Here is a 27,849-nt window from a genome sequence, read left to right as displayed (position 1 = left end):
CTTTAAAACTTGTATTACTAGTTTTTCTCATACCGCTGTTGACTAGATGTAAAAATTGGTTTTAATATTATTTATGTTTAGAAAAATAACTTTTGTTTTACCTTAATTTCCTTTTATGAATTTTACTAATTTAACTTCAATTTTAACTTTTTACTGGAGATTTGGCACAGATAGCCTAGTTGCTTTGTGTCATAAAATACCAAACCAATCAACTAACCAAATAGTAATAATAATAATAATATATATACACACACACACACACACACACACACACACACACACACACACGCATGTATTAACACTGAAATGTGACTGTATTTTACAAAAGTGTTAGTCAACTGAAATACAGCTAAGACAGGTCACTTTAAGGCCAACTCTATATTTTTAGATACAGTAACATAAGTGCACGTGTGCCGTATTATTGGTGCTTTAACAATGTTAGCCACATAAAACAGAAAGGTCAATATAATAAAAATAATATATACATATATATATATATAAATGTATCATGACATGAAATAGCTTAAATTTCAACATTTTTCATTTTGTGTAATAATTTGTATTCATTCTAAAACTAGAAAAGCATAATTTATATTTCTTAATTTCCTTTTGAGATTATGAAGTGAGTAAAACTTGACCAACCCATATAGAGAATAGTTTGAATTAAAAACATCTTATTACTCAATTTAAAAACCTGTTTGTTTTTCCATACAAGATCCTTTTATTGTTTACCAATAACCTGCAAAAGTTTGTAAAGATGAATATACATTATGAAAAAGTATAGCATAATTGCTCTTATATAATTTTATGATTATGAGCTGAGTGGAATCCACCCAGCCCATTATGCAAAGGTTAAAAACAGTGAATGTAAATATGATGATCAAATTATATTTTACTTTTCAAAGAAAGCTATGGAAGCAATTATTATTTACAAACTGAAACTATACAAAGGTAATGAGGACATTTGGTGATTTTAGTTTCTTTTCTCAGAGATATTTGAAGTGTTGGTTTTATGTTAAAATGAGGTATAAAATATATGCAAACAAATTTCTTTTTAAAGCCTTATAGGAGTAGTACCAGTGTATGGGTAGACATAACTTGTATATTTGATCTATTTGAGTAAGTTATAAAGCAAAGATTCACCATAAAACAGTATGACCTGCTGTCACAATTAACAGGCTACTATGAGAAGAAAACACAAATTTCTATTCTTTATGCACATTATTTATGCTGCATCAGTTTCTTAAAATGTTTTATTTATAAAATTCAAATTTTTTGCAGCCAGGTTATGCATGTTTTGAATATTTCTTAGTAATGCATTCATTTATCACTTTTGTCTGTATTGCTTAGTATAAACTGACTTTGGGATTCTGATATTGTAATTGTGGATGGAATGCTTGGGTCTAGTTGTGAAGAACTTGAAAGATATAGCCAAAGAGGTATACTGTTAGAGAAATATTTGCTTGAAAGCAACATAAGGTGTGTTTTATGCTCACAACTATTCATTTAAATTGATCATAGCAATTTTTAATGTGTTAGCTGCTACTAAAGTTCAAGACCTGTTGTGGGTAGCAGAAAGTATTAGATTAGATATTTATAAAATTGTGAGTGTATGATTTTATAATTGTCAATGGTGTTATTTCGAAGGTGAAGACTTCATAGCTAAGTTTATTTTTCTGTACTACAGGTTTTCAAAATGTAAATTATATGTGCAATTGTACATGAACTTGATTAAATTAAAACCAGCAAGAAGTTAACATACAAGAATCTGTATTATTGTCACAGTGCTTTTAAATGGTAATTGGACATTGCTTTGTATGAGATGACATCTCCCACTGACGTCTCCTGTGTTACATTGGGTAAAAACATGGCAAAGGCTAAAAAGTTGATAGAGTTTGAATGTGGCAGAATTTTTGAGCTGCAAAAGTAAGGTCTTTCTCAACGTGCCATCACTTGTGAGATTGGGCATAGTAAAACTGCTGTTGCAAATTTCTTAAAAGACCCTGAGGGATACAGAACGAGAATTTTAAGTGGTTGACCCAAGAAAATTTCGCCGGCGTTTAGCAGGAGGATTCGACGGGTTGTCTGGCAAGACACCAGCCGATTGTCAAACCAGATTAAGGCCCTTATGAATGCAGAATACAGCTTAAGAAGAATAAGACGACATCTACAAGAGAAAGGCTGAGCCTCCTTCCACATCACGAAACAGCTTGGTTAAACTTTGCTGAGAAGCACCAAACATGGGACTTAGAAAAGTGGAAGATTTTGTTCTTAGATGAGAAAAAAATTTAACCTGGATGGTCCAGATGGCTTTCAACGTTACTGGCACGATAAGGATATCCCACTGGAGACATTTTCTACACGACACAGTGAAGGAGGTTCCATCATCATCTGGGGTGCTTTCTTCTTCCATGGAACAATGGAGCTTCAGGTTATACAGGAGCATCAAACAGCAGCTGGCTACACTGGCATGTTGGAGAGAGCATCCTTATTGACTGAAGGCCCTTGTTTGTGGAAATGACTGGATCTTTCAGCAGGACAACACTGCAATTCACAATGCCAGCAGGACAAAGGACTTTTTCCTGGCAAATAACGCAATTCTTTTGGATCATCCAGCGTATTGGCCTGAACTGAACCCCATCGAAAATGTTTGGGGATGGATGGCTAGGGAAGTCTATAGAAATGGACATCAATTCCAAACAGTGCATGATCTTTGTGAAGCCATCTTCACCACTTGAATAACATTCCAGTCAACCTACTGCAAAAGTTTATATCAATCATGTCAAAGTGAATGTTTGAAGTTATTTATAATGACAGCCATGCAACTCACTACTGAAACCTTTTGTTGGGCATTCCTTATCCTGTTTATGACTTCTTTTTGGTATGGTCTTAAACTTTTGACCAGCTAGTATTTAGGCTAATTTCATAGTGTTCACATTTTTCCCTATTAAATGTTAAAAGGTCCCCCCCCCATTTCTTATTTTCATCTTTCAAATCTCACTCAAACAAGTGGTTGAGTATTACAATACAAAATGCACATTTTTTTCTTCATATTCACTAGCCTTAAGATTTTGGCCAGCAGTGTATATATGATACAATATGTAGACCCCCACCTGAAGTGAATGTAAAAAATAAAGTTTACACTGTACTAGGGTTTATATAAGCTGTATCATATGGCTTTATAGGCTGATTGGAATAGGCTTAGAATTAAGGAAATGTAGTTTTGAAAAAAATAAAACATTATTGAAGATGAATTATAAGGATAATTTTTGGACATTATTTACTAATAGAATATTCTCTTCTTCTGTAATCAGATCCTATGCTTGATGAAGATGATTCTGAAGAAATTTCTCCAGAACTTTGGCAAGAAGCTTGTTGGATTGTTATTAGTGCATATTTTGATGAGAAAGGTTTAGTTCGACAGCAGCTAGACTCATTTGACGAATTTATTCAAATGTCAGTACAGCGAATTGTAGAAGACACACCCCAGATTGACTTACAGGCTGAAGCACAGCATGTTAGTGGTGAAATAGAAACACCTGTAAGTAAATAACACATATTGAGAAATTGCATAACTATATTTTTGTTAACAAAATATTTTTAATTTGGCCTTTATCAATTCTTTTTTATTGATGTAGTCATATAGGAATTAATATATTTTTATCTCCTCGGAAATAAGTGGTTAATTAGTTGACTGTTTTTTCTAAATTTTCAATCTACATATTTTTTGAAAAAAGTAAAGCAATAAAAATATTTTTTGTGTGTTATTAACAAACGTGTGCAAATATATAACTGGAGAAAAAAATGGGCATTCTATTTTTTTCAATAAATTATTGAATCTTTATACAATAATTTTGAGAATATATAGTGGTATCATATCAGAAAAGTAGTAAATAGTAAAACCAAAGCATTTCACAAATTTCAAAGTATTGGGCAACAGATCCATATTTATGTAGCCAAAATTTTAATCAGCAGATACTGTTCTGCTTTCCACAAAATAAAAGATGATCTGTCTGCATTTAATTTGCTTGTATGTTTAAGTTTTGTACGTATTAGTATTACAGATGCATTTAATCATCTATTTGCAAATTTTGGTCGAATGGCTCAAATCTGTAAAGTGACACACACTGCTTATTGTATTTCTGAAATTATGTATCTTCACAAAATTTGGCAAGCTGTTAGTAAACATTACTAATATGCTGCACACAAAAGTCTAATTTTACTGAAGATTAATCTCTTAATATCCAAAGCTCTTACTAACTTGAATGAATAGTTTTCTTTAAGAAAATTTTATATCTTATCAGTCATTTTCTCTTCCATAACATGAACTGTAGGGATGTTGTCAATGTACAGTGGAATAAATATTTAAAAATGTGAAATAAGTCTAACACTATTTTTTTCTTTTGCACTTACTGTATTATTGAATAGAAAGTTTCCAAATTCTTATATTAACAGTTTCAACTGTTACCTTTTCACATCTTAAGTGTATAGTTTACTGTTGTACTTTTGTAACACTTGAGGAATAATCCATGTCAGAAGCAATAAATCACAGCAAAAACCCATTAATTTCTTCCTGTAGAGTTAAAATAAACAGCACCAGTTTGAGATATCACATTATACACATGCTTGTGGTCATGAAATTTTGTTTAATTTATGGAAGTTCTGTTAGACTAAATTGAGAGGTTTGTAATTTTTTACATTTTAGTCATTTTTGCTCAAAGGTGGTTTCAGAAGTTCAGATCAGGTAACCTCAGTTTAAGTGATGTGCCACGTTCAGGTCATCCTGTTGAGTTGAATGATGACTTGCTGCTGCCTGCACTTGATGAAGATTGTGCTGTAATGGTTGAAGAACTAGCACGTAAGCTTAATTCAATTTATTCAACAGTTCATTGTCATCTTCTTCAGCTTGGAAGGGTGTTAAAACTTGTAAAATGAATCCCTCATGATTAGACACAAGCCAATCTTAAAACAAGAGTGGACATTTGCACTTTCCTGCACTCTCTTGAACGTAACTCACTTTTTTTTTTGACAGGTTAGTGACTGGAGATGAAAAATAGATACGTTATAAAAATGTTAAGTGCTGCATACAATGGCTCAGTGCAGGAAAACTGGCTAAAGCACAGCCCAAAATGGACCTCCACCCAAGGAAATTCTTAAGTGTTTGATGGCATATTGTTGGTATGATCCACTGAGTTGCTGCCACCCATTGTAACGATTACATTATAATTCTATTGTCAACAGTTAGTGCTTGAATATTGCACTGAAACAAAAGAGACCTGCTTTTTTGATCTCACATAGGTGTTGTACTACACCAGGATAATGCACAGCCCCATGCAGCAAGAATCACATCTGCAAAGATTGAAGAGCTAGACTGGGAAAAACTTCCACATTCTCCTTATTCTCCAGACTTTGACCCATCTGATTATTTTCTATTCCAAAATTTGCAGAACTATCTTGAGGGAAAATAGCTTGGAACACATGGTGTCAAAACTACCCTCTCTACATTCTTTTCCTCCAAACCCCAAGAATTTTATAGAAGTGGCATTTCGAAGCTTGTGAACCATTGGCAGGAAGTAATTAATAATAATGGAACATGCATTATTGATTAAATAATATTAAAAGCATTTGAAATCCTTTCTTTTTTCCAAACCTAAAATTGGACATTACTTAAGGGATGATCTGATACTATAGTAAAATTGTAAGTTTGTCAGAATATAGTATGTTGTGTGGTTTATTTCAAGCTTTATTTTATTTCTTATTTCAGAAAGTAAATCATTTATATTGATTTTTTATCATCATGGATAAAATTTATGTTTTGGTAATTTTCTTGTACAAGTCCAAGCTTAGTTGGAATGTGGCAATGGTAGTTCATAGTATCAGTCATGCATCTTGTGATAGCACAGCTAATGAGTGTGCAGCACAGTGTTGATTTAGGAGACTAGAAAACACATTGACTTTGAATATAATTACTCTCAATATTTGTTCTATAAAGGGAATTAAAGAAATTTCAAATTATTTTGCAAAATGCACTTTCTGGTCAATATTGACCTCAATTGATGAAGTTGAATTGACTGTTGCTGACACCTTTACTGTTTGTTCAGTTTCATCTCATTCTTTAAGTAAATCTACAAGTACTTCCTTCCATGTGGAAAAGTTTCTATTCAGAATTAATATATTCTTCATATTACCTCATTTACCAAATAAATTTACAATTATATTCTTCCACATGGGTAAGTTTCCAGTCAGAATTAATGTTTTTTTTTGCTAATTCTCAATCCATAAGAACAATTTTTATAAAAATAGATACACTGAACAGACTGGTGTTCACTATATTGTTGATGTATGCTTGTGAAAAGTAAATTTTTCCCTGCTAGATTGAGTATTTACTAGATTCATAATCTATATAGTCAAACTTCAGTGCACTAGCCAATCAGCAAAAAAGAGGCAGATATTGTTAGATGGGTTTGTATGTCAGCAGAGATTTGTGAAAATAAACTTCCCAGGTCATAATATCAAAACAAATCTTAGTTGGTACCAATTTCATGTGGTTGATCTGGTTACAAAAGCCTGGCCTAGAAAGCTTGCACATAAGAATTGCTAATCCAAATTCTATTTTGTAATTTTCAAAACATTTTATTTCAGCTCTTCTAATTGGCTCCATCTTTAGTTCTTCTGTTCTTTGTCAGTCTCGTTCATGCCAGTTTCATTCATCCATATCTGTACTCTGGCTTCACTTGTGTCTTTTCTCTGGTTCTTCCAGTTAGCTCCATCTTTTGCTTTTCATTTCAATATCACATACAGCACTACTATTAAATGATTAAACAATAAACACAATTTTAGGAGGACATTCTATTGAAATGCTGAATTTTAAATTGCATGTGTGTGTCCACTATAAAATGCATATTTGAAACAAACATGAATTTTGTGGACAATAACAGTTTTACAATAAGACAGGTTTAAAGTCTGATCTGTGATGGCAAAAGGCCTGTGTGTATGTGTTTGTGTCTATATATACACTTAGTTGTTTTAAAAAGTAATGTGAAAATTAGTAACTTAGAAGGATGGGTAAGAAGACTTGAAGGAAAATTTCTTGTCTTATATGGTATCCTACATCAAGACAATCTCTTGAATATAATGTAGTGGGATTGTAATTCAAAGTTCTACCATGATAAACAGTTCTTGTGCTGTTATAAATAGTTTTAGCATACTATGAGATATGAGCACAGTAGTAATGCAATAAAATTAAATTCAGCCATAATAAGTGAAGTTTTACTAAGAAAAAAAGTTTTGTTTAGGAGGTTCTATAGTTCATTCAAATTAAATATGGAAACTGTAGAAATATTTTCATATTTAGCATGAAAATTACCTTTCATTCAGCTTAAAACATTAAGGTTTGGAAATTTCCAGATAAATATTTTGTAGAAATACTTTAATAATTTTTTATTTTTTTTGCAAGAAATGTATTTAGTTAAATCTTTACAAATGTAATTTTGATACAAGTAATAAGTTTTTGAAGTTGTAGTAAACATTACTTCTCCAATGGGGTGTTGGTCAATTGGGTTGACCAATGGATTCACATAATTTTAACTTCAGAAAAATTACTTAATTTCAATAGTATGTTTAAAAGATCTGTTTGAAAGCTTTACAAGAGTAGTTTAAGAATTAATCTGTAAATAAGTTGCTGGATAACTGAAGTTTGAATGTTTTACATATCACATTTCAAGATGACTTGATTTAACTTTTAATAGTTATGTAATTTATGTTCAAAAGTTGGTGGTTTGGAAGAGTTTTGTCAAAGATTGATATTAATAAGTGTTTCTTCCCAAATTTTGCAAATGCAGATAGATCCCTGAAATGTTTCTGTAGTGAACATATTCTGGGAGAACATGCAAAAATATTTGAACAAAAAAAAAAAGCTAACCTACTTCTCGATCCACTGACTTAGTAATTTGATACTGAAAGATATAAGCTGTGAACTATTGATTGTGGCAAAAACACTTCTCTGTATCAAATTAGCTAGCTACCTGTCTTAACCAAATAGTATATTAATCATCTGCTTATTCCTTTTGTGAAAAATGATTCCAATATGATACTTTACCTCCTATCACGTGAGCTTTTCTCAATTATTACTGCTCTCTAAATGCTTAATTATTTTTTTATTGTTCATCAATAGCTTTGATACTCCTGCCTACCCTCTTGTTGATCTGTAAAATAAAGAATTAGGTGGCATCTCTTCTCCAATAAGAGTGTGACACTTGTTATGCATCTAGCTCCTCCTGGCACTCAAGTACTTAGAAAGCTTTCAGTTCTTTTTTAAATTTATTCTTTATTTTGAAATTAGTTTTTGTATTTAATTTTCAACTTTGGTAGTTTAAAAATACTTGTACTTCTATACAGGTTAAAATTATTTTAAGTTTTTACTAAACCATTTATTCTTGGGCTGTTTATACATTTCAAATTCAGTTATGAATTAAATTGCTGCTACTACTACTTTGGATCAACTACCTGTTGCTGTGACCACAAATGTGATGTTATTGATATTCTCTGTTTTGGCTCTCATTTGACTTGGAGTCATTCGTGCAGATTGATTCACCCGATCCTCAACTTGTTCTCCTTTACCTAAGGGATGCAGGATGGAAGGATGAATTAGACTGTTTTTCTTTCCCCCTTTCTTTGTTTCTTTGCTCTACAGTTCCATCCAGGTGTGATGCATGTAGTCCTTCATTACATGACATACCTGCTTTTGAATATTTTTTTTCCATTGCATGATATCTAGATTCTTGCTGAAGGTTTTGCAGTGTAATTACATTGGCAGATTAGTATGTCTCATCTGCTCATGCTTCAGACACTTGTTTTAGCCTATCATTGGGTTTTGAATCTTTTTTGGATTTTCAAAAATTGGGTTCTTCAATTTCAGTTTGGGGTTTGGACCTGGGTACTTCAGTTCTTTTTTCACATAGTTAATATTCCTAGGCTTCTGCTAGCCATTAGCCACATCACCATTGGCAAAAAGAAACAGCCTGTGGCTAAAAAATCTAGTGTTGGTTTCACCACAGTGGCTAAAGATAATAATTTTTTGGTCTTGGATGGTTTTTCTTTATTTATTCTGCTCAAGTTTCAGTCTTGAACAGCTTTTGTGGTTTTTATCACCATCCATGCCATCAATGATAACAAATGACCAGAGGTGCCCCCAACCAGTGAGTTGAAGAAACAAGAAACGTCTTTAAAAGCTACCACTGAGTGTAATCTATATTTTCTTTATATGTGTATTTTTATACTTTCAGGGATATGACAACTAACAAATTAAATTTAAAAAAAATTATTACTCAGCTGTGCTAATGATTTCTTTTATTTTCATTTCTTATGCTACCTGTTTGATTCTGCCTGTGGTACACAAACAGTAATCAGTAAAAACCTGACTTTCATCAAACCAACATATGGTTTGTATCAAAGTGGAAATCCCAAGTTTCGTTTGAATTGAGATCATGACAACTCCTAGATCAGATAAAAAGACATTTTAAACAGTTAGATATATCAAGTTTTTTTCAAAAGAAGGTCAAAGCAACAACATCAACTGATGGTGGGAAATCCACTTCTAAAAGAAATGACAGCTCTGAAGAAACTGAAGCTTGCAGCAGTAATCAGACTGTCAGTGTGAAAAAAAATATACCCGCAATTTTTACAAAATATGTACCATACCAAGTATGGTCCAATTGGACTCTTTTGCCACTAATCAGAGTACAAGTTTGCTTCTTTTTGGGTTTCCTGTTCTGTATCCTTAAGCTTTAATAGCAGGTACATCCAGCCAAGTCTGGAAGATACTGTATATTTTTGTTTATCCTTCTGCCCAAATTCTTTATAGTGTACTGTCCTTCATTTAATCCACTTGATTACAAGTGCTTCTGATAGCTCTGTTCTGGCTGACTCAGACTTCATCACCCTTATTTCAGTTCCTCCAGTTAGCCTCACCTTTATCCCTTCCTCCTTCCCAGTTTCTCCTTTGTCAACCTCATGCATGCCAGTTTCATTGATCCTTATCTACACTTGGGCTTTACACATGGCTTTTGTCTGGTTCCTTGCCAGAAGGAATGGTCTTTCCACTTGGATAGCTTCCCTTATTTCGTATTCTGTCCATCTTTTCTCTGTGTACCAGTGTAAATACTGTTTTTTTTTTTTTTCATTGGTTGCTGTCATAGCCTCCTTCATTTCTGCCATGCTCTCCATCATAGTTCAAGCTTCTTCTATTAGTTGTTTGACAATGGTTTTTCTGTATCAACCATTGCAAGGTTTTGGGCTATTTAATTCTCAACCTTTTTCTTTTTGAGCTCCACCATATTTTTCTCTCTGGTCACATTTTTTTCCTTCTGATCCTTCCCTATTGGAATCTTAATGTTGTTATACATTCCCTGTCCATTTTGTCTTCTGACCTTTTGGCATCTTATTCTCTCTACCACCTAACCTTAAAATTTTAACCTATTTCCTCCTCCTTTAGAACTTCAGGATGTTTTTCAGATGTCAGTTGTCTCACATATCTTTTACCTGAATAGAGCCTTTATTCCCAAACTTCTGCTGTTTGTGAGGGTATTTTACCTTCAATCCCATTTCCCTACTTTCCATTTTACACTCATATTCCTGTACCAATCCAAATCACTTTTGTCCAGTTCTTGTTTTATGATGCCATTAGTTGTGCAAAGCCCCCTTTCCAGTTTACATTTTTTTACGCTATCCATCAAAATTCTTCCTTATGTGGAAACCTTTTCTTTTTGCCCTTATTGGATGGATTTACTAAATTAGTTTGGCATATTTTGTTCTTTATTCACCCATCACCATCTCCTCTCCAATGTTTCCTCTAACTAAAACCATTATCTCACCATTATTTTTATCACCATTTGGAGGAAATAATCTGGCTGGCATGAATATATTATACATGTTCTTGGAACAATATCTTTTTCATTTAGTTGTATCCTTCTCGAGTGAATTTGGTCTGCCTCTTGTTCTTGTCACACACGATAAAGTACAACTATGAGTAAGTTAACTTTATATTTTTCTCTTTCAAAAACTTTGTTTTTTGTTTCTTACTATATCCTACTCTAAAGCAAGCAATGCTGTAGCTTGCACTGCACAACATTTTAAGGTTTATAACACTGCTGAGATGGAGTGATATGCAAGACTGTTTATAGGTGTTTTGTATCATTAGTGGTCATCCTTAATCATACAGCCATGGACAAGTATGAGTAAAGCAAAAGAGGACTGCTGCTTTCAGACTGACTTACCCTGTTCTCTTTATCTTTGAAGCAATTTCTGAAATTTTTGTGCATTTTGCTACCCATTTAGTGACACAGTTTTTCATCTAGGGCAAAAAGTATACCTGGTTCAGCTGTGATGGAGTTTCTCGTGAGCATGTTTCCTATTCATTTGCTATCATGTTCCATGATTCTTTCTGCAGTGGGCTCATATAGGTAAAAATTACAACTGTTCCTTCCATTAGTTCAATATGGGATTCTAGCTGTTATGTAGGAGGAGGCAAGACATATCAGAAGCTATAATTTTCCTGCACAGAAAATACATTTCCAATACATATTTGTCTCCTCTAACACTTCTCACCTTTCTTCCCCAGTTTCACTATTTTTATTATTGGTGCTTAATTTCATAGTGAGTGTAGATTATAATTCAGGGAGAGCTTACTGTGCAAGGAATACATGTCACTTTCCTATTGGTGGAGGGTTATTACATGATTATTTACATGCTACAATGCAGCTGAACCATGTAAACATGTTGAAGTTGATATCAAGGCTAATGGCAAGTAAAATATTTGAGTATATAGAGGTGAGTATCTATCAGAAATGCATTTTCTCTGTAGAAAAATTGTTACTTTATACATGCTTTTAAGGAGATTAAGTGTATTTGATAAATAAAGTTAGGATATAAGAATTACTAATCATTGATGCTTGTGATAAAGGTTATTACTTTGAAAATAAACACATTGGCATTGGATTTGCTAATTAGAGGGAAGTTGGTCTTCTGTTTGTGAGGAAAATTGGTGATTGAGAGCTATTACATTAGGAATGAAAGAACTTCAGTCAAAATTTCCACAGAAGTGCATATGACGTTCACTTTGGAGTTCCTAAAATGAATATTAATTCCTTGTACGTATAAATGATAAGCAACTGTGGGAAAATAATTATGCTGATATCAAAAGGGTTTGAATTTGTTAATAAAAAAAAAAAAAAATAAAAGAGCAAAATGAAGCTAGATTTAAAGTATTATCCAAGCAAAGATTTATGATCTATTAGCAAACATGTATGGTATACCTTAAGCCATGAATATTGGTAATGACATTTACTGGCATTTGATCAGAGCTTGGTTTAAGCATGATTTTGTTGATTATTTGCAGCTTATAGTAGTATAATTAACAATATAGTTAGTAGGTGTGATTCTTATGGTTAGAATATCTAAAGCACTGACACTGTCAATTGTTCCTGCTAAACCAAATATGGTATATCTACCAGGATGCTATTTAACATTCTGAGGAAAAAACTAGGAAGTGGTATAAAAGAAAGGGGTTGAATATGGATATAGACAAGAGATCATTTGGCTTATGAAGCAGAATAAAAGGTCATGCAACTTTAAATGCAAAATGAAGTAGTTTTCAGAAAACTGCAAATTATAAAGAAATTAAACTTAAGTATCAATGAAAATGTTTATGAACATCCTTAGACTAAAGTATTTATGATTTCTAAATAACTTGTATCAGAACAACTTTAATATTCTTAGTCTTTCTGATTAATGAACATTACTATAATGATACATTGTAAAATGTAAAATTATATGGATTCTCTTGCTATAGACAGGTCAAAAACTTGTGTTAATGTTTGTTATTTTCAAGATTTAGTTAACTTTTATCAATTTGTCAACAAAATTTGCATCAAAGCATATTTTATAATTCAAATATTTATGTATTTTAATTTCAGAATTAGTAATAAAATATTAAAAAAAAGCAACAAACTAAACATCTTTTTCTGTCATATGACACATCATTTTTTCATTGGCCACTTTGTACTGCATTACACTTGCCATACAGTGTATGTTTGTAGTGGTCAATAAATTAGAAGCTCAAATTTCAGACATTGACAAAATAAAATATGAAGTAAGAACTTCTCACCATTTTACTCGGTAAACCTACCACACTAGCAGCTCTCTGAGTTCTACATTGTTTTCAAACCTTTGGTCTACTCACCCTTCTCATAAGTCAGATTTCGACAAATATTTTCAGATCTATGAGCCAGTGCAAAAGGTGAAGTGTGCCTAACCTAACTTCATAATTTTTTGTACTGTGAAGTGAAATCTATACTAGTATCTTAGTTATGTGTTTTTTTTCCTCAGTTTTTTTTTTCAAAATATGCATTACAATTCTTAGCAATAATTTACACATTTTAGAGAAGTTATTGCTCAGAGGTGAATTTTAATTGCAAAAGTTCAGGCATTGTATGACATCTAGGTTTATTTTACTGCAGGATCTGACATGCTTTCAAATCATAAACTGGCCAGTTCAAGTCTAGCCCTGCTTCTTTATTTTTAGCTGTTAAGGTAGTAATACAAAATATTTGTAGCTTGGTTAAGTTTGTTTAATTAGCAGTTAAAAAAATATTGTACAGAATTACATAATAAGATTTTGTGAATATTTCACTGAACTTCTGTACAGTGCAGCAGGCATCCTTTAACCACAGCTTGTGGTGGGGTGTTGCCCAATCATCCTGTTTCCTACAAATAATTGGTATCTTCAGTTAGTTTTAGCAAAGGCTTTTTTGCAGTAATTCCAAGTATAGATTTGTGCTAATTTTTTATTTATTTTTCCCATGCATTGACAGGGTGTGAATTTACTTCTTTCCCTCTAGCAGAAAAAGTAAAGTTTAGAAGCTGTTTAGTCCTATACTAGCAGTGAAACCTAACTAAACTGGTAATGGGTGTTTAGAACAGGAAGTATTACAGGAAAAAAAGTAAATTGGACTTATAACTCATGAACTTAAGAGAAACCAAGTATGATTAACTGATACTGGACTTTTATCATTCATTGTAATTACTTTTACAGTTCTTAGTGGTATGATTAAATGACAGTAAAAAGATTATAAATGAAAATAAGAAACTGAAATTTATCAATTTTTTCATTTTGATCAAACAGTGGGCTAACAAGTGAGATATGCTAGTACATTGATTATCTGTTTGTCATCTGCAGGTTTTTGCTTTACCTAGACTACTGTGTAATCAAGGCATCAGTCTGTATTTATTTTCACAGTAATGAGTGCATGCTAACTATTACAATATCAATAACAACTTGATAGTGTTAAATCTAACAGTTCTTTGTAATTGGCTTAAATGGAAAAACTGGAATTTTATTGGAAATGAAGTCTGTTGACTAAGTTATTGTTCTGAACAGAAAATTTTTTTAAACCTCCATATAATTTAGATAGAAAGCTAGATACATTAGTAATTTTGTGTACCAATATGGTAATTTCATTTTTTTTTTTTTAATAATGCATCTTTGAAATGTACAAAAATTTTTATCCTCTACTTGGAGAATAAACGAGGCACAGCAAGTACAATGTGCAATTACTTGTGAATTTTGTAACACAAATGCAAATATTCATTGTCTTTCTGTGTTTTTTTACTTACTGTTTTACAATTTATTTTTATTTTTCCAAAAATTTAATAATACACATTCATTAGAACTTGGATGGTATTGTACTGTACATTTATACTACTAAATTCCAACCACCCTGAGAGAATAACATGCAAATACCTACCAAATTTATTTTTTCAGCCTGGACTTTACATATTTATACCCTAATCCAGGCTAAGAAACACTGGGAATAGTTGGCTTATTGCACCACACATGATGTCATTAGCAATCAGTAGTATTATATTATGGTGTCATGTAAACATTCTAATGGTATTACTTAAATGTTGAAATTTGCTCATCAGATGATATATTGTATGCAGCACTGGTTCAAATTAGATTTTGGTTACGTCAAAATACTGAGTCAATAATTTTGTATGTGGTTTGGGATTATGAGAAACTATGGGAATAGTTGGCTTATTGCACCACCTGCTTATTTAATCTCAATAGTGTTTTATTATGCTGTTGTGTAAACATTCTAATGCAAGAACAGTGATTTATTACTTTGTTTAGCAGGTTCCTACTTCAGCTGCTTACAGTTAAGTAAACATAGGAAATAGATGTAAAATGATTAGAAGTAGAAACTTTCAGAAGTAATTTTGAACTTCTTGGTCAATATAAGAAAGGATAGAACAGTACTACTCATTTAAATTTTTTTTATGATAGTTACAAGTTCAGTCAAGTTGACCAAATGCACATAGTTATGGTAGATAAAATAACAAAATATAAGGTTAGATGAAAAAAATCCTTTGTTTAACTAGAAGGTTTGAAATTGTACAAATGAAATTGTGTAATTTTCAGGTGGAGAGCATTTTTAATCCTAAACTGAAAATCAATTTGCACTCAGCATTTAACATTCTTAACTCCACATATTCAAGGACAGAAAGTTTTAGTAAAATCACTTAATTGATCTGTTGTCTACTTACTTAATACTTGGAATGTTTACTATAAGCTAGAAAAATATGAAGGTACACAAAACATTAAAATTTATAATATGGAAACTGATAGTTTGAGGTCATATGGTCTGTGTAATCCACTGAGGCAGTAGCAAAAGGGTTAAAGGTAAAGTATCTAAAATGTTCAATGTTTGTCAATTATAATTGGTGTTATACAATTTCATTTTATCTTGGAAGTTTTCAGGCAAATGTATGAAGTCATGGGTATTTACTGAACCCTGCATGTTTATTGAAAATGTTTGCTAATTACAGGCTTCTTATTTGTGACCATAAACAAATGTACTTAGGCTACACCTACAATAATCTGAAGAGACTCTGATGACTGTTTGACAGAATATGTTAATGATGATATGCAAAACATTTACATTTATTTTATAATTAGTTACAAAATTTTTTCCATTAAAATCAGTATATTTTAAAATCTAAAGTTAGGGCAGTAAATTTAGAAATCATTATTCTACATTTTAGTTTTCAATAACTCCAGTGTTCTTTATAACTAGGTGGCAATACCTTTTTATAGTTCTATAACTAGATATTGAAATGTGACAAAATTACACCATCTAACAGATAAAATAAGCCATTATTTTCTCGTACAATATAGTATGCCTTGTTTGTAAAGTAATATTTTAATATTTGGTGTAATTACAGTTTGAACTTTTATTTTATAAAGTTGTAACTAGAATTTTGAATTAGATTCTACAGACAGGTATAGCACAGATAACACACTGTATGTTGACTTGGATTTAAAGTTTTACTGAACTAATATTTCATGAATTTATATCAACAACTTTGGTATCAAACTGTGGAACAGAATTAAAGTTTAGGTGTTATGTAACAAAACTTGGTCTTTTTTTTTGTCTCTGGGCAGAAAGTGTTATTTCCCAATTGCTTATGCCTAAAATAAATGGAAAAGACCTATTTTTCTCTTCAAACTTTGCTTTTGTGGCCCAGGTAATGAAATTTTCAAATGTACTCATTTTCCACAACATTCCAGGTAGATTCAGTGCTGAGTAGCTGATAGAGAATCTTCTTGAACTTACAAGAATTTTTAAGAATGAAAGTGTGCAAGTTGCAAGTCAGAGAAAGCATCTCTGACATTTTCAAATTTCTTCACTCGTCACGATGGGGTCTGCTTCTGCCACAATGTATCCGGTCTGTGCAAGGCAATTGGAATTGACTGTAACCCGAACGAGTGGTGCCTCTTCATTGATAACTCATCCAGAAGCCTCAAAGCTGTGCTTCTCCACAACAGGAATAAGTATCCATCTCTTTCCCTGGCTCATTTGGTGCACCTCAAAGATGAATACAACAGCATCAAGACCTTGCTAGAAGCCTTGAAGTATGATGCGTATGGCTGGGAGGTTATCGGATACTTTAAAATGGTGGAATTCCTGATGGGTCTTCAAGGAGGCTTTACCAAGTTTCCCTGTTATCTTTGCCTTTGGGACAGTATGCACACAGCAGTGCACTACAACAGGAAGCACTGACAGCAACGGACCTAGTTCTCTGTGGGGAGGCACAATGTCAAGTGTGAGTCATTAGTGGACCCCAAGAAGGTGTTGTTTCCACCATTGCACATAAAATTGGGTCTTATGAAGTAATTTGTCACAGCTTTTGGTAAGAAGTCTGCAGCCTTCAAGTACCTATGAGAATTCTTTCCTAAGCTGTCAGAGGCAATGGTTAAAGCTGGTGTCTTCGTTAGATCACAAATAAAGATAGTGGAGTGCACAAAATTCCTCAAGAAGCTCAATAGAAAGGAAAAAAGGGCTTGGGGCAGCTTTGTTGTGGTGGTTCTGGGCTTCTTGGGCAATCACAAGGCTGAAAATTATGAAACTATTGTGGCTCTGGTGAAGAACTATGGCAAAATGGGCTGCAGGATGTCCCTGAAAGTCCATATCCTTGACATTCATCTTGATAACTTCAAGGAGAACATAAGAGCATACTCAGAGGAGCAAAGCAAGTGCTTCCACCAAGATATACTGAACTTTGAATGCCACTACCAAGGAGTGTATAACGAAAACATGATGGGAGTCTATATTTGGGGCTGATATATGAAAGTGATTTACATTACAGTTGCAAATCTCAAAAAAACTACTCACTTCTAAATATTTTTGTTCACTTTTGCATAACTATAGTATAAATGCATGTAAATCTTGATTCATATGTTGTTCAAACCTTATATAAGTGAAAATGTGCAAATTTGCCTGTTTTTACATAGAAAATATATTAATTTCTAAATTTTATTATCCAGGTCACAAAAGCAAAGTTTGAAGGGAATAATGGCCATTTTCTGTACGTTTACAACATAAGCAATTAAGAACTAACACATACTATCCAGGAACAAAATTTGTGTTACATGGTGTTATTCAATTTCTTAATTTAAAAGTAAATACTAAAATAATATAATGAAATGTTTTTTGTCACATGGCATGTTGAATGCATCAGTAGTTCATTGTTTTCATGATGTTAAAATACTAAGTCTAATTTGGTATGAATTATAAATGCAAATTACCAGTGTTAACAAGAAAGAATATAAGATACAAATCTTGTATCTTTTCATTTTGCTGAAGTGTGTGTGATGTACTAAATGTACCCATTCACCTATTTCCATTGTTGGAAGTGGTCCCTTGTATACTTTTACTTATGATGTGAATAACCAATCAACAACTCTGAATGTCTCTGTAATGGTATTCTCAGGAATTTTAATCTGTTAGAAGACCACCTCATTCTCTCATTTTCATATTTCAAGGAAGTAGATTTAATTGTTGTATTTAGGTCTTAAAAAAATTAAAGTTATAGTGGAATTCCATGATGTCGATACAGTAATTTGATTGTTTGGTTACTCAACTGTGTGTGTGTGTTTTGATATATAAACCTAAAAAAAGTTTTGTATCCTCCATGTGAAATTTTGAAAGGCTTAGCATTTCATGTCAAACAGCAACTGCATACAATAAAGTAAGTTTATTATTATTATTTAGATACAGGAAAACCTATAATGTATAATAATTGAAATGTGAGTGTGCATTACAAAATACAGTCAAGATAGTGTCACTTTATGAGGACCAAAGGGCAGTTTTGAAATATTAGATACAGTACTATGCCATTCTAACTTCTCAGTGATGTCGAGAAACCCACTTATTGAGAAATTTATATGCAAAAATGGCTCGTTTGGGTTGAGAAAATATTTTACATAGAAGAGCGAACAACGTTTCGACCTTCTTCAGTCATCGTCAGGTTCACAAAGAAAGAGGTAACTGACCGGAAGCTGACCACATGTTTGAAAGGGGTTGTGTAACTGTGTGTCGAAATGTAGAGGGCGGTATTAGATGTTTGAATAATAATTTTATTTATTTTATTATATTAATATAGGTATAAAGGCGTTCCTTTATATTGGTTTATTTTGGGTTTAAGTTGTTGTATAAGTAAGGCTTCTTTAATTTTGTGTTTGTTTATGTTTGTTTCTTTATTTAGTATTTGAGTGTTTTCTGTGGTTATGTTGTGTTTATTTGACTTGCAGTGTTCGAAAACGTGTGAAGGTGACTTTTTATGTTCTTTGAATCTGGTTTCCATTTTTCTACTTGTTTCTCCAATATAGAAGTCGTGGCAGTTATCACATTGTATTTTATAAATAATGTTGGTGTGGTGTTTGTCAGTGTAGTTTTACATAGTATAGACCTCAGTTTTGTGCCGGGTTTTTGAATAAATTTGGTATTAACTGGAATGTCATATTTTATTACTAATTTTTGCCAAATGTTGGTTATTTGTTTGCTGATGTCAGGAATATATGGTATACAGCATAATTTTGTAAAGGTAAAACTTTCAAAAAATTTTAATACATACACAAACATTATCTAAAATTTACAGAAAAAACTACTTAAAGCCATGTTGAACACAAAATACAAAGAACTACATGACTTACAAAAACAAAAAATGAACCTAGACCATCAACTGGCATGCTGCATTAAACCAGAGATTTACGGACTTATACAACGAAACATAAACCAAATCAATACTAAGAACGACAGAGACAAAAAGATCTGCCACAACAAAAAACTAGAAAAACTAAGATGCAAACAACAGAAAAGACACCAAAACGACAAACCGTTGACTAACCTCATAATTAACAGATCCGACCGTCAATTAAACACAGACAAGAAACAACTACTTAACAAAGGACTAAACTTCGCAATAGCACCTAGGTACATTCCAACCATAGAAATCAAAACATGTTTAGAAGACCTAGCCAGGAGACTTGTGATACTTTCTACAGAGAAGAAAAACAAGGAAACAACCAAGCACAACCAACAGAAAGAAGACAACTTAGATAATTTTATTGACATCCAACAGCTAAACTTCCCAGGTAAAATTACAAATTTATATTTTCCAGAAACACCTAAAATCAACATCTTAAACGATTTTTTCAAAGAATTTTCTCACAAAACCATCAACATAATTTCACAAAACAGAAAACTAAAAAACAACCTTACAAAAAGAGACATTAATTCCAATAAAAACCTAAAACAAGACAAAAACATAAAAATTCTAAAAGCAGATAAAGGTAACGCTATAGTCATAATGAACACGAATGAATACATCCAAAAAATGAATAACATCCTATCAGACACGAACAAATTTAAACAAATAAACACAAATCCAACAAAGACACACGAGACACAACTGAACAAATTACTACTACAAATGAAAAAAGCCAACACAATTTCACAAACACTTTATTCCTACCTCATTAAAACCGACTCACGCACACTGCAAATATACGGTATCCCCAAACCTCATAAACCAGATTGTCCATTACGACCAATAATGTCCACATATGAATCGTTTAATTACAATCTTGGTAAATACATAGCATGGGCATTCTCCAAATATGTAACATCAGCCAGCTCATTCATCAAAGACTCTTTTAATTTCAAGTCTAATCTAAATCAACTTAATCATAAAGCCTTAATGGCCAGTTTCGATGTTATATCCCTCTTTACAGAAGTTCCAACCACTGAAGCCTGCAAGATAGCCTTAGAACTCTATATCCGAGACCCTAACCCAACTATAGAAATTCCCAGTAACCAGTTAGCAACCCTCATAGAATTCACCACGATAAAGACAAACTTCATGTTCAACAACCAAAACTATATACAAACAAATGGCTTAAGCATGGGCAACCCAGTATCACCAGTTCTAGCCAATATTTTTATGACACAAGTTGAAACACAAGCAATTAACACAGCATTACATCCACCACTATACTGGTACAGATATGTAGATGACACGGTTCTTGGGATTCAAATCTACAGAACACACACTTAATTTTTCAATCACATTAACTCTATACATCCCAACATTAACTTCACATGTGAACAGGAAGAAAGCAATCAAATATCATTTCTTAACCTCAAAATTACAAGAACTGACACACAATTCAAAACAGAAATCCACCGAAAAATCACCCATACTGGACTATACATTCCTTGGGACTTAGCACATGAAACGAAACAAAAACTCAACATACTAAGAAACCAAATAAACACAGCCATAAAACTATGCTCACCAGATAAAATTAACGATGAATTAGACAAAATAAAACAATACTTCATCAACATCAATAAGTTTCCTCCACAAACCGTAGAAAACATTATAAGCACACACCTACACAGAAAGCAAAATCAACCAACTAAAGTAAATACAGCTCATGAATCAAAAAACCACGAAACCATATACTGCTGTATACCATATATTCTTGACATCAGCAAACAAATAACCAACATTTGGCAAAAATTAGTAATAAAATATGACATTCCAGTTAATACCAAATTTATTCAAAACCCGCACAAAACTGAGGTCTATACTATGTAAAACTACACTGACAAACACCACACCAACATTATTTATAAAATACAATGTGATAACTGCCACGACTTCTATATTGGAGAAACAAGTAGAAAAATGGAAACCAGATTCAAAGAACATAAAAAGTCACCTTCACACGTTTTCGAACACTGTAAGTCAAATAAACACAACATAACCATAGAAAACACTCAAATACTAAATAAAGAAACAAACATAAACAAACGCAAAATTAAAGAAGCCTTACTTATACAACAACTTAAACCCAAAATAAACCAATATAAAGGAACGCCTTTATACCTATATTAATAAAATAAATAGAATTATATATTCAAACATCTAATACCGCCCTCTACATTTCGACACACAGTTACACAACCCCTTTCAAACATGTGGTCAGCTTCCGGTCAGTTACCTCTTTCTTTGTGAACCTGACGATGACCGAAGAAGGTCGAAACGTTGTTCGCTCTTCTATGTAAAATATTTTCTCAACCCAAACGAGCCGTTTTTGCATATAAAATTCTAACTTCTGTATTGTTAGTCAAGCATAGCTGAAAGGTCAATAATAATAAATGTGTAATGTTATGAGATTTAACCTGTTTAGTCTAAACATTTGTTTTTGTTATAATCTGTTGTGATTCTAGAATAAAAGAAGCATAATTTATATTTCATATTTTTTTTTATGGTTGTTACTAGATCGATAAATTCTACTAAATTTGTACAGCAAAAATAACACTAAAGTTTTTTTAAAGAAACATTTAACTATCAGAGTATTATAAAGATTTTGCTTTAGAAATTTGAAAATTTTATGATTCAAAAAAGTATTTTTAAATTTAGAAGGAAAATTATTTTGCATGTTTGATAGGAAATATGCAAAAAGAAAAGGCATGAGAAAAACATTGCTTGTATCAGTCCTACAATACTCACCATAAATTAAACTTTTATCAGTCCTACAATATTCACTATTAATCAAATTTGTATCAGCTTTACAATACTCACTGTTAAAAATATGAGAAAAACATTGCTTAACAAATTTAAAAAAAGAAAAATATTTTGCCTATGAAAACATTGTAATTTTACAGATAATCTGCCAAATTTTATTAACATACACTTACTAATTTGAAAGTTATAGCATGAAAACTATAACAAGCACAAAATGGGACTGAGCTCATGATGAAAGAGTTTATCCTTAAGGTTTGATGTTTTTACTGTTCATATAGATCATTTATTTTCCTTCCAGTATACTGTCTATCTAGAATATTAAACCTTGTGCAACTTTTCTTTTACAGCCTCGTTATTTATTAAAGTTTGAACAGATTTATCTGTCAAAACCAACTCACTGGGAAAAAGATGGTGCCCCAAGTCCTATGATGCCAAATGAAGCCAGGCTTCGAAATTTAACGTAAGTTTATAACGCTTATGCCATCAGTGATGTTACCTGCATAATCTTACACTAGACCATAAACATTAGGCTAAGTTATCAGATTGTGGTAGAATTACTTTAATGATCTGGATTTTTAAAATAACTATTTTAAAGAAAGAATGAAGAGTTTGTGCAGAAAGTTTTATACAGTGAGCTTTCAAGACCTGTTAAAGTATCTTAATGTTTCATATTTACGTAGTTTTCATATGGAATACACTGAGATAATCACTGGTCAGAAATTTCGGTACAAAAAATTTTTAAAGCACTCTTTAACATAGCATTTTAGCTAATTGTTTTCATTATCTGTAGTAGTTTTTCTGTAGTTGTCTGTGGAATGTTTTATGGTATGTTGTGAAGTTCCTCTTATTTTGACTGTTTATTTTTCACTTGCAGATGAAAGTGTATACAGCAAAGGATAAAAGTTAGCAATGCATTATCTTTATTCATAAAATATTTTGGAGTTCAGAGAAAGTCGGATTCAGTTTCATAACATGAAATTAAATAAAATCTAAGAATTGAAAAAAGCTATTTGGAAGATTAAACACAGGAAGTTTTTATATAGTGTCTCAAAGTGAATATACCAAACAAAAATGTCAACTTTTTTATCTGAGATAAAATTCCAAACAAAATATCTTCTGAAGACTTAAGTTTTATTGAAGTTAATTATTATTGTTATTACGTACGTTATTTGCCATTTTTTTAAATTTATGAATGTGTTTTATTGCAGATTTAATAACTGACCTTATTTTTTGAGTAAAACTGCAACTTCCAAAAGAGTTTCCCAAATTCACGTCTTTGGACTTTTTATCTTTGGGGCATTTGAGAACAAAAGACTACCATAACAAACCCAGGAATCTTGAGGAAATGAAACTTAATATGCATGTTGCTTTTATGTTTTTACCATTCCTACAGCTGTACTGGAAAATGTGTTCTTAGAATTTGATTTATAGTTCATGATAAAATACATAGAAGTATATGTTAAATTAAACTTGCAAGCCTTCAGAAGACTTTTTGTAATTTTATCTCAAATAAGCCATATTTATCAATATTTTTTTTTGGTATATTCATTTTGGGACATTCTGTATATGATTCTTGAAATGCTAACAGGTGAAATGTCATATAGATGAAAGTACATTTAAGTGACTGAAATACTTTTTGTTTTTTTCTAATAATCCTTTCTTCAGATACTCGGCACCCTTATATGTGGACATCACCAAAACTGTGATAAGAGAGGGTGAAGACCCAGTAGAAACTCAACATCAGAAGACTTTTATTGGAAAAATTCCTATAATGCTGAGGTCTGCTTATTGCTTGTTGAGTGGTTTAACTGACAGAGATTTAACAGAGTTTAAAGAATGTCCTTTAGATCCTGGAGGTTATTTCATTATTAATGGATCTGAAAAGGTAAAGTGAAATATCTGTTACATTTGTGACAGTACTTCTGATTTTTGTTGCATCATTTACCAATAAATAGAAATCCTTGGTTTCCAAAATTTGTTCAGTTTAAGCAAAAGCAATATAAATTGTTTTGGTTACCAGCAATTATATAATTGATTTATTTTTCTCATTATTGTGATAAATAACAGTTTTTAAATATGAGGACTTTGACAAGACCTTGTGTAAATAAAAGAAACTTTTCTCACTAATAAATTTAGTAACAATTTGTTACATGCTGATAAAAAGTTGACAAGATGATAGTTAAAGAAGAGCAGCTTTTCTCATGAATATATTTAGTAAATTAGATGTAAGTAAAATGTTGACAAGATTCAGTGATGTCGAGAAACCCACTTGTTGAGAAATTTATATGCAAAAACGGCTCGTTTGGGTTGAGAACAACGTTTCGACCTTCTTCGGTCATCGTCAGGTTCACCCAAACGAGCCGTTTTTGCATATAAATGTTGACAAGATTGTACAGATAAATCAATAGCTTTATTCAAATATTTGTTTTTTCTGGAAAGCAGGGCACTCATCCTTTATAAGTATTATCAGGTTTATAAAAATATGTATAAACTTTATATCTGTGAGTCAAAGTGATGTAAACTGAGCTGCAGAGTTTGTTAAATGAAGTTGTAAAATGTTAAAATGTATTAACTTGTGCTATTGGTTTCATAAATTATCTTCATATTCATTTATTTTATGTCTTGTTTTTAATTTTCATTAGTGCATTTTGTTCTCACTGGCCTATTGCTTGCAGTCGTAAAACTTGCAGTACATCTCTTCAAAGTTACTTCTGTGACTATCTTACATATACATAACTACAAGCCAAATTCCATTCCATGTGTTTCTAGTTTACATTACATCTTCTAAATTGGCTTTTGTGTATAAATTATCACCCTCACAAAGGCATTGAGTTATGGACCCTTCCACATCGAAAACTGTACAAACTGTGAAAGTTCTTAAGTCATATGTGATGTATGATTGACTTATGAATTTCTATAGTCATCAAAAAGACTGTACCATTTTTGAATCCAGTAGCTTTTTCAGTAGCTAAAATGTACATCTTTAATGTAGGCGTGCTTCTAAGCTTTTAGATCTAAGCAACAGTTCGTAAGTATCAGTCAGTAGGCCTAAGTATACATGCAAGTATTGTGGCAACAAGATTACTCTGTGACTGCATGTTTACAGGTTTCAGGTTCACATAATCAGAGATTACCAATTTGCAAATTGAACAGTCCACATAAGTGGTTGCAAAAATCATTCCCCCCCATTGGGTGTAAAAAATCTATGCCCCTGACCATAAGCCTCAGAAACTATAATTCTAATTAACCCTTATTAATTGGAAAACTATAGAATTGAACCAGAAATGTTTATAGATTTCAGACTTTATAAAACCATTCAACTTCTGCAAAATTAACTTCGGATGTTAGTATTTTCACGAGGACATTAAATATCTTCATCTGTAAAAAAGTCTGCGGTGTGAAGCCAAACAAGCTAGCTAGCTTGTAATGATATAAACTTGGAATTAATTTTCTCATCGTGGATGTGGATAATAGATAAAACATTGGGTTCCAGACCAGATGTAAGATTCAGTATTGTTTGTGTTTGTAAAACTGTTGTATGTAAACCATTATTTGTAATAACCATTATTTTAAATTATAATGTTTGTATGTTAAAATATATTGGAATTATGAAAAAAAATTGTGTATCAATATTTTTGGCAAATATCATAAAGTTGCTTTGTAATTGCATTCAATTAACTTCTAATTTAAAATTTCTGCCTATCTAAAGTTTTAATACATAGCGTGTTTATCATAATAAATCAGAGACTCATCTGAAACAAGACACACACAGAAACATTGGGAAATAAAGTTGAGCACTGTAAATGGAATGTAATGTCTAGCAAAGGGATAACGTTTCTGAGCTTGGGTGTGTGCAGAATTCTTAACATACTAAATTAATCTGAGTTTGAGTCAAGGGAAAGGAAGTAAGAAAATGTGATGATCAAGCATGTTTACTAATAACTTATCTTGGCATGGACAAAGCCACATAGATTCCTTTGCTTTTGGTCCTAAAGGGTCTGCCTTTTGCCTTTATGAAAGATTAATGTTTGATTGAGGAGCAAGGGTTTAACTTTGAAACAAGCATAGATAATCTATTATGCTACACAATACTTTCCCAATTTAAGATGCATGACTTCTTTAGTGGCTTTGTTGAAAGGTTTCTCTTTGAGTTTACTATTTTAAAGGTTAATGATCTTTTCTTTAAATAACTTCTTTAATGAATTGTTTGTAAAAAAAGGAATTTAGTGATAGCTATGATATAGGTTATTGTCTGGAATCATTCTTCTTTCCCTGATGCATATTTTAGAGGTCACTTTTATGGGTAGAACTTATTACTTAGAGTGGATGCAATTAATGGTCAGGAGATGGAGCCAGAAAAGGTATTTGCAAGAAGATTTATTGCAGTGATTAATATTTAATTAATGACAAGATGTTGAAACTACAAAAAGTAATATATCATTCTGATATATACTAATACTGAATGGGAGTATTTGCATGAAATTTCCATTGAACACTTTGATGTTACTCTCTAGGCTTTTTACTTGATATTAACCAAAAAAATTCATATCCAAATTCTTTGTTGCTTTCTTTAACTTCAAATTATGCATTTTGTTTTTAGCATTTTAAGTCTCTTGTTGCATATCAAATGGCTTTTAAGAAGTGGAAATATTTTAAATTGATCCAAGACATGAGTTCTGGCAAAAGCGAAACAAAATGCTTCACCTGTTCAATGTCCCTTGTGTTTTATGGTGGCAGGACTTCATCTTTGTTAAAACTTTTAACTGCTAAATATTCTGAAATTCAGGAAGACGATGCTGAACGTTCAGGTTTAAAACAAACCGATGTAGGAGATTTATCAGGACTTGAGACCTTTATCAGTGCTCATTCCTTTTGACAGTTTTTGAACTTTGGAATCAGATTGTTGCATACCAAACAATGTGATAACTTGCAAAAATATTGTTGCTTCTTTTGGAATAAATTATGTAGCCTTCTGATACTTTCCTCTATGACTGATCATTGGACATCAGCAACAAACAATGCATGACTTGCAATCACAGCACATGTTATGAATACAGAATAGCAGATCAACTATTTTAACTTGAGAATGAAAGTGAGATCCAAATGTAACATTGCAGAAAATACTTCCAGAGATTTGCAAGATGTTGTGGATGATTAAGGCATTTTAGGAGATATTCACAGTTGTAAATGATAATGCTGCCAATGTAACATATATAAAAAATGTCTTATAATGTCCACAGCATACCATGTTTTGCACATAAAATTGCATTCACAAGTAATGCAGGACTAAAAACTAGAACAATGTCTATTATGCTAGTTAATACACATTCCTTGACTGTTTTTGTGAATCCACTACTGAAGCCAGTACAGGATGTGATAACACAATGCAGCTCAAAGTACCTGATGTTGAAGAGGTTT

The 27,849-nt window shown here is 32.0% G+C and overlaps 1 protein-coding gene across 6 annotated transcripts in view; it reads left to right on the top strand.

The window, feature by feature from the left end:
- Polr2B (RNA polymerase II subunit RpII140) overlaps positions 1 to 27,849 on the top strand; it is a 112,718-nt gene that overhangs the window by 17,118 nt on the left and 67,751 nt on the right. For all 6 annotated transcript variants that reach the window (XM_076460683.1, XM_076460686.1, XM_076460681.1 and 3 more), the window contains 3 exons: positions 3,315 to 3,541; positions 22,779 to 22,891; positions 24,097 to 24,316. In XM_076460683.1, coding sequence (XP_076316798.1) covers positions 3,315 to 3,541; positions 22,779 to 22,891; positions 24,097 to 24,316 — 560 coding nt within the window. The remainder of the gene's footprint in view (positions 1 to 3,314; positions 3,542 to 22,778; positions 22,892 to 24,096; positions 24,317 to 27,849) is intronic.

Source organism: Tachypleus tridentatus, chromosome 10 (genome assembly GCF_004210375.1).
Source record: "Tachypleus tridentatus isolate NWPU-2018 chromosome 10, ASM421037v1, whole genome shotgun sequence".
Taxonomy (NCBI): domain Eukaryota; kingdom Metazoa; phylum Arthropoda; class Merostomata; order Xiphosura; family Limulidae; genus Tachypleus; species Tachypleus tridentatus.
Note: the sequence above shows the minus strand (reverse complement) of the source record. Positions and strands in the feature narration are given on the sequence as shown.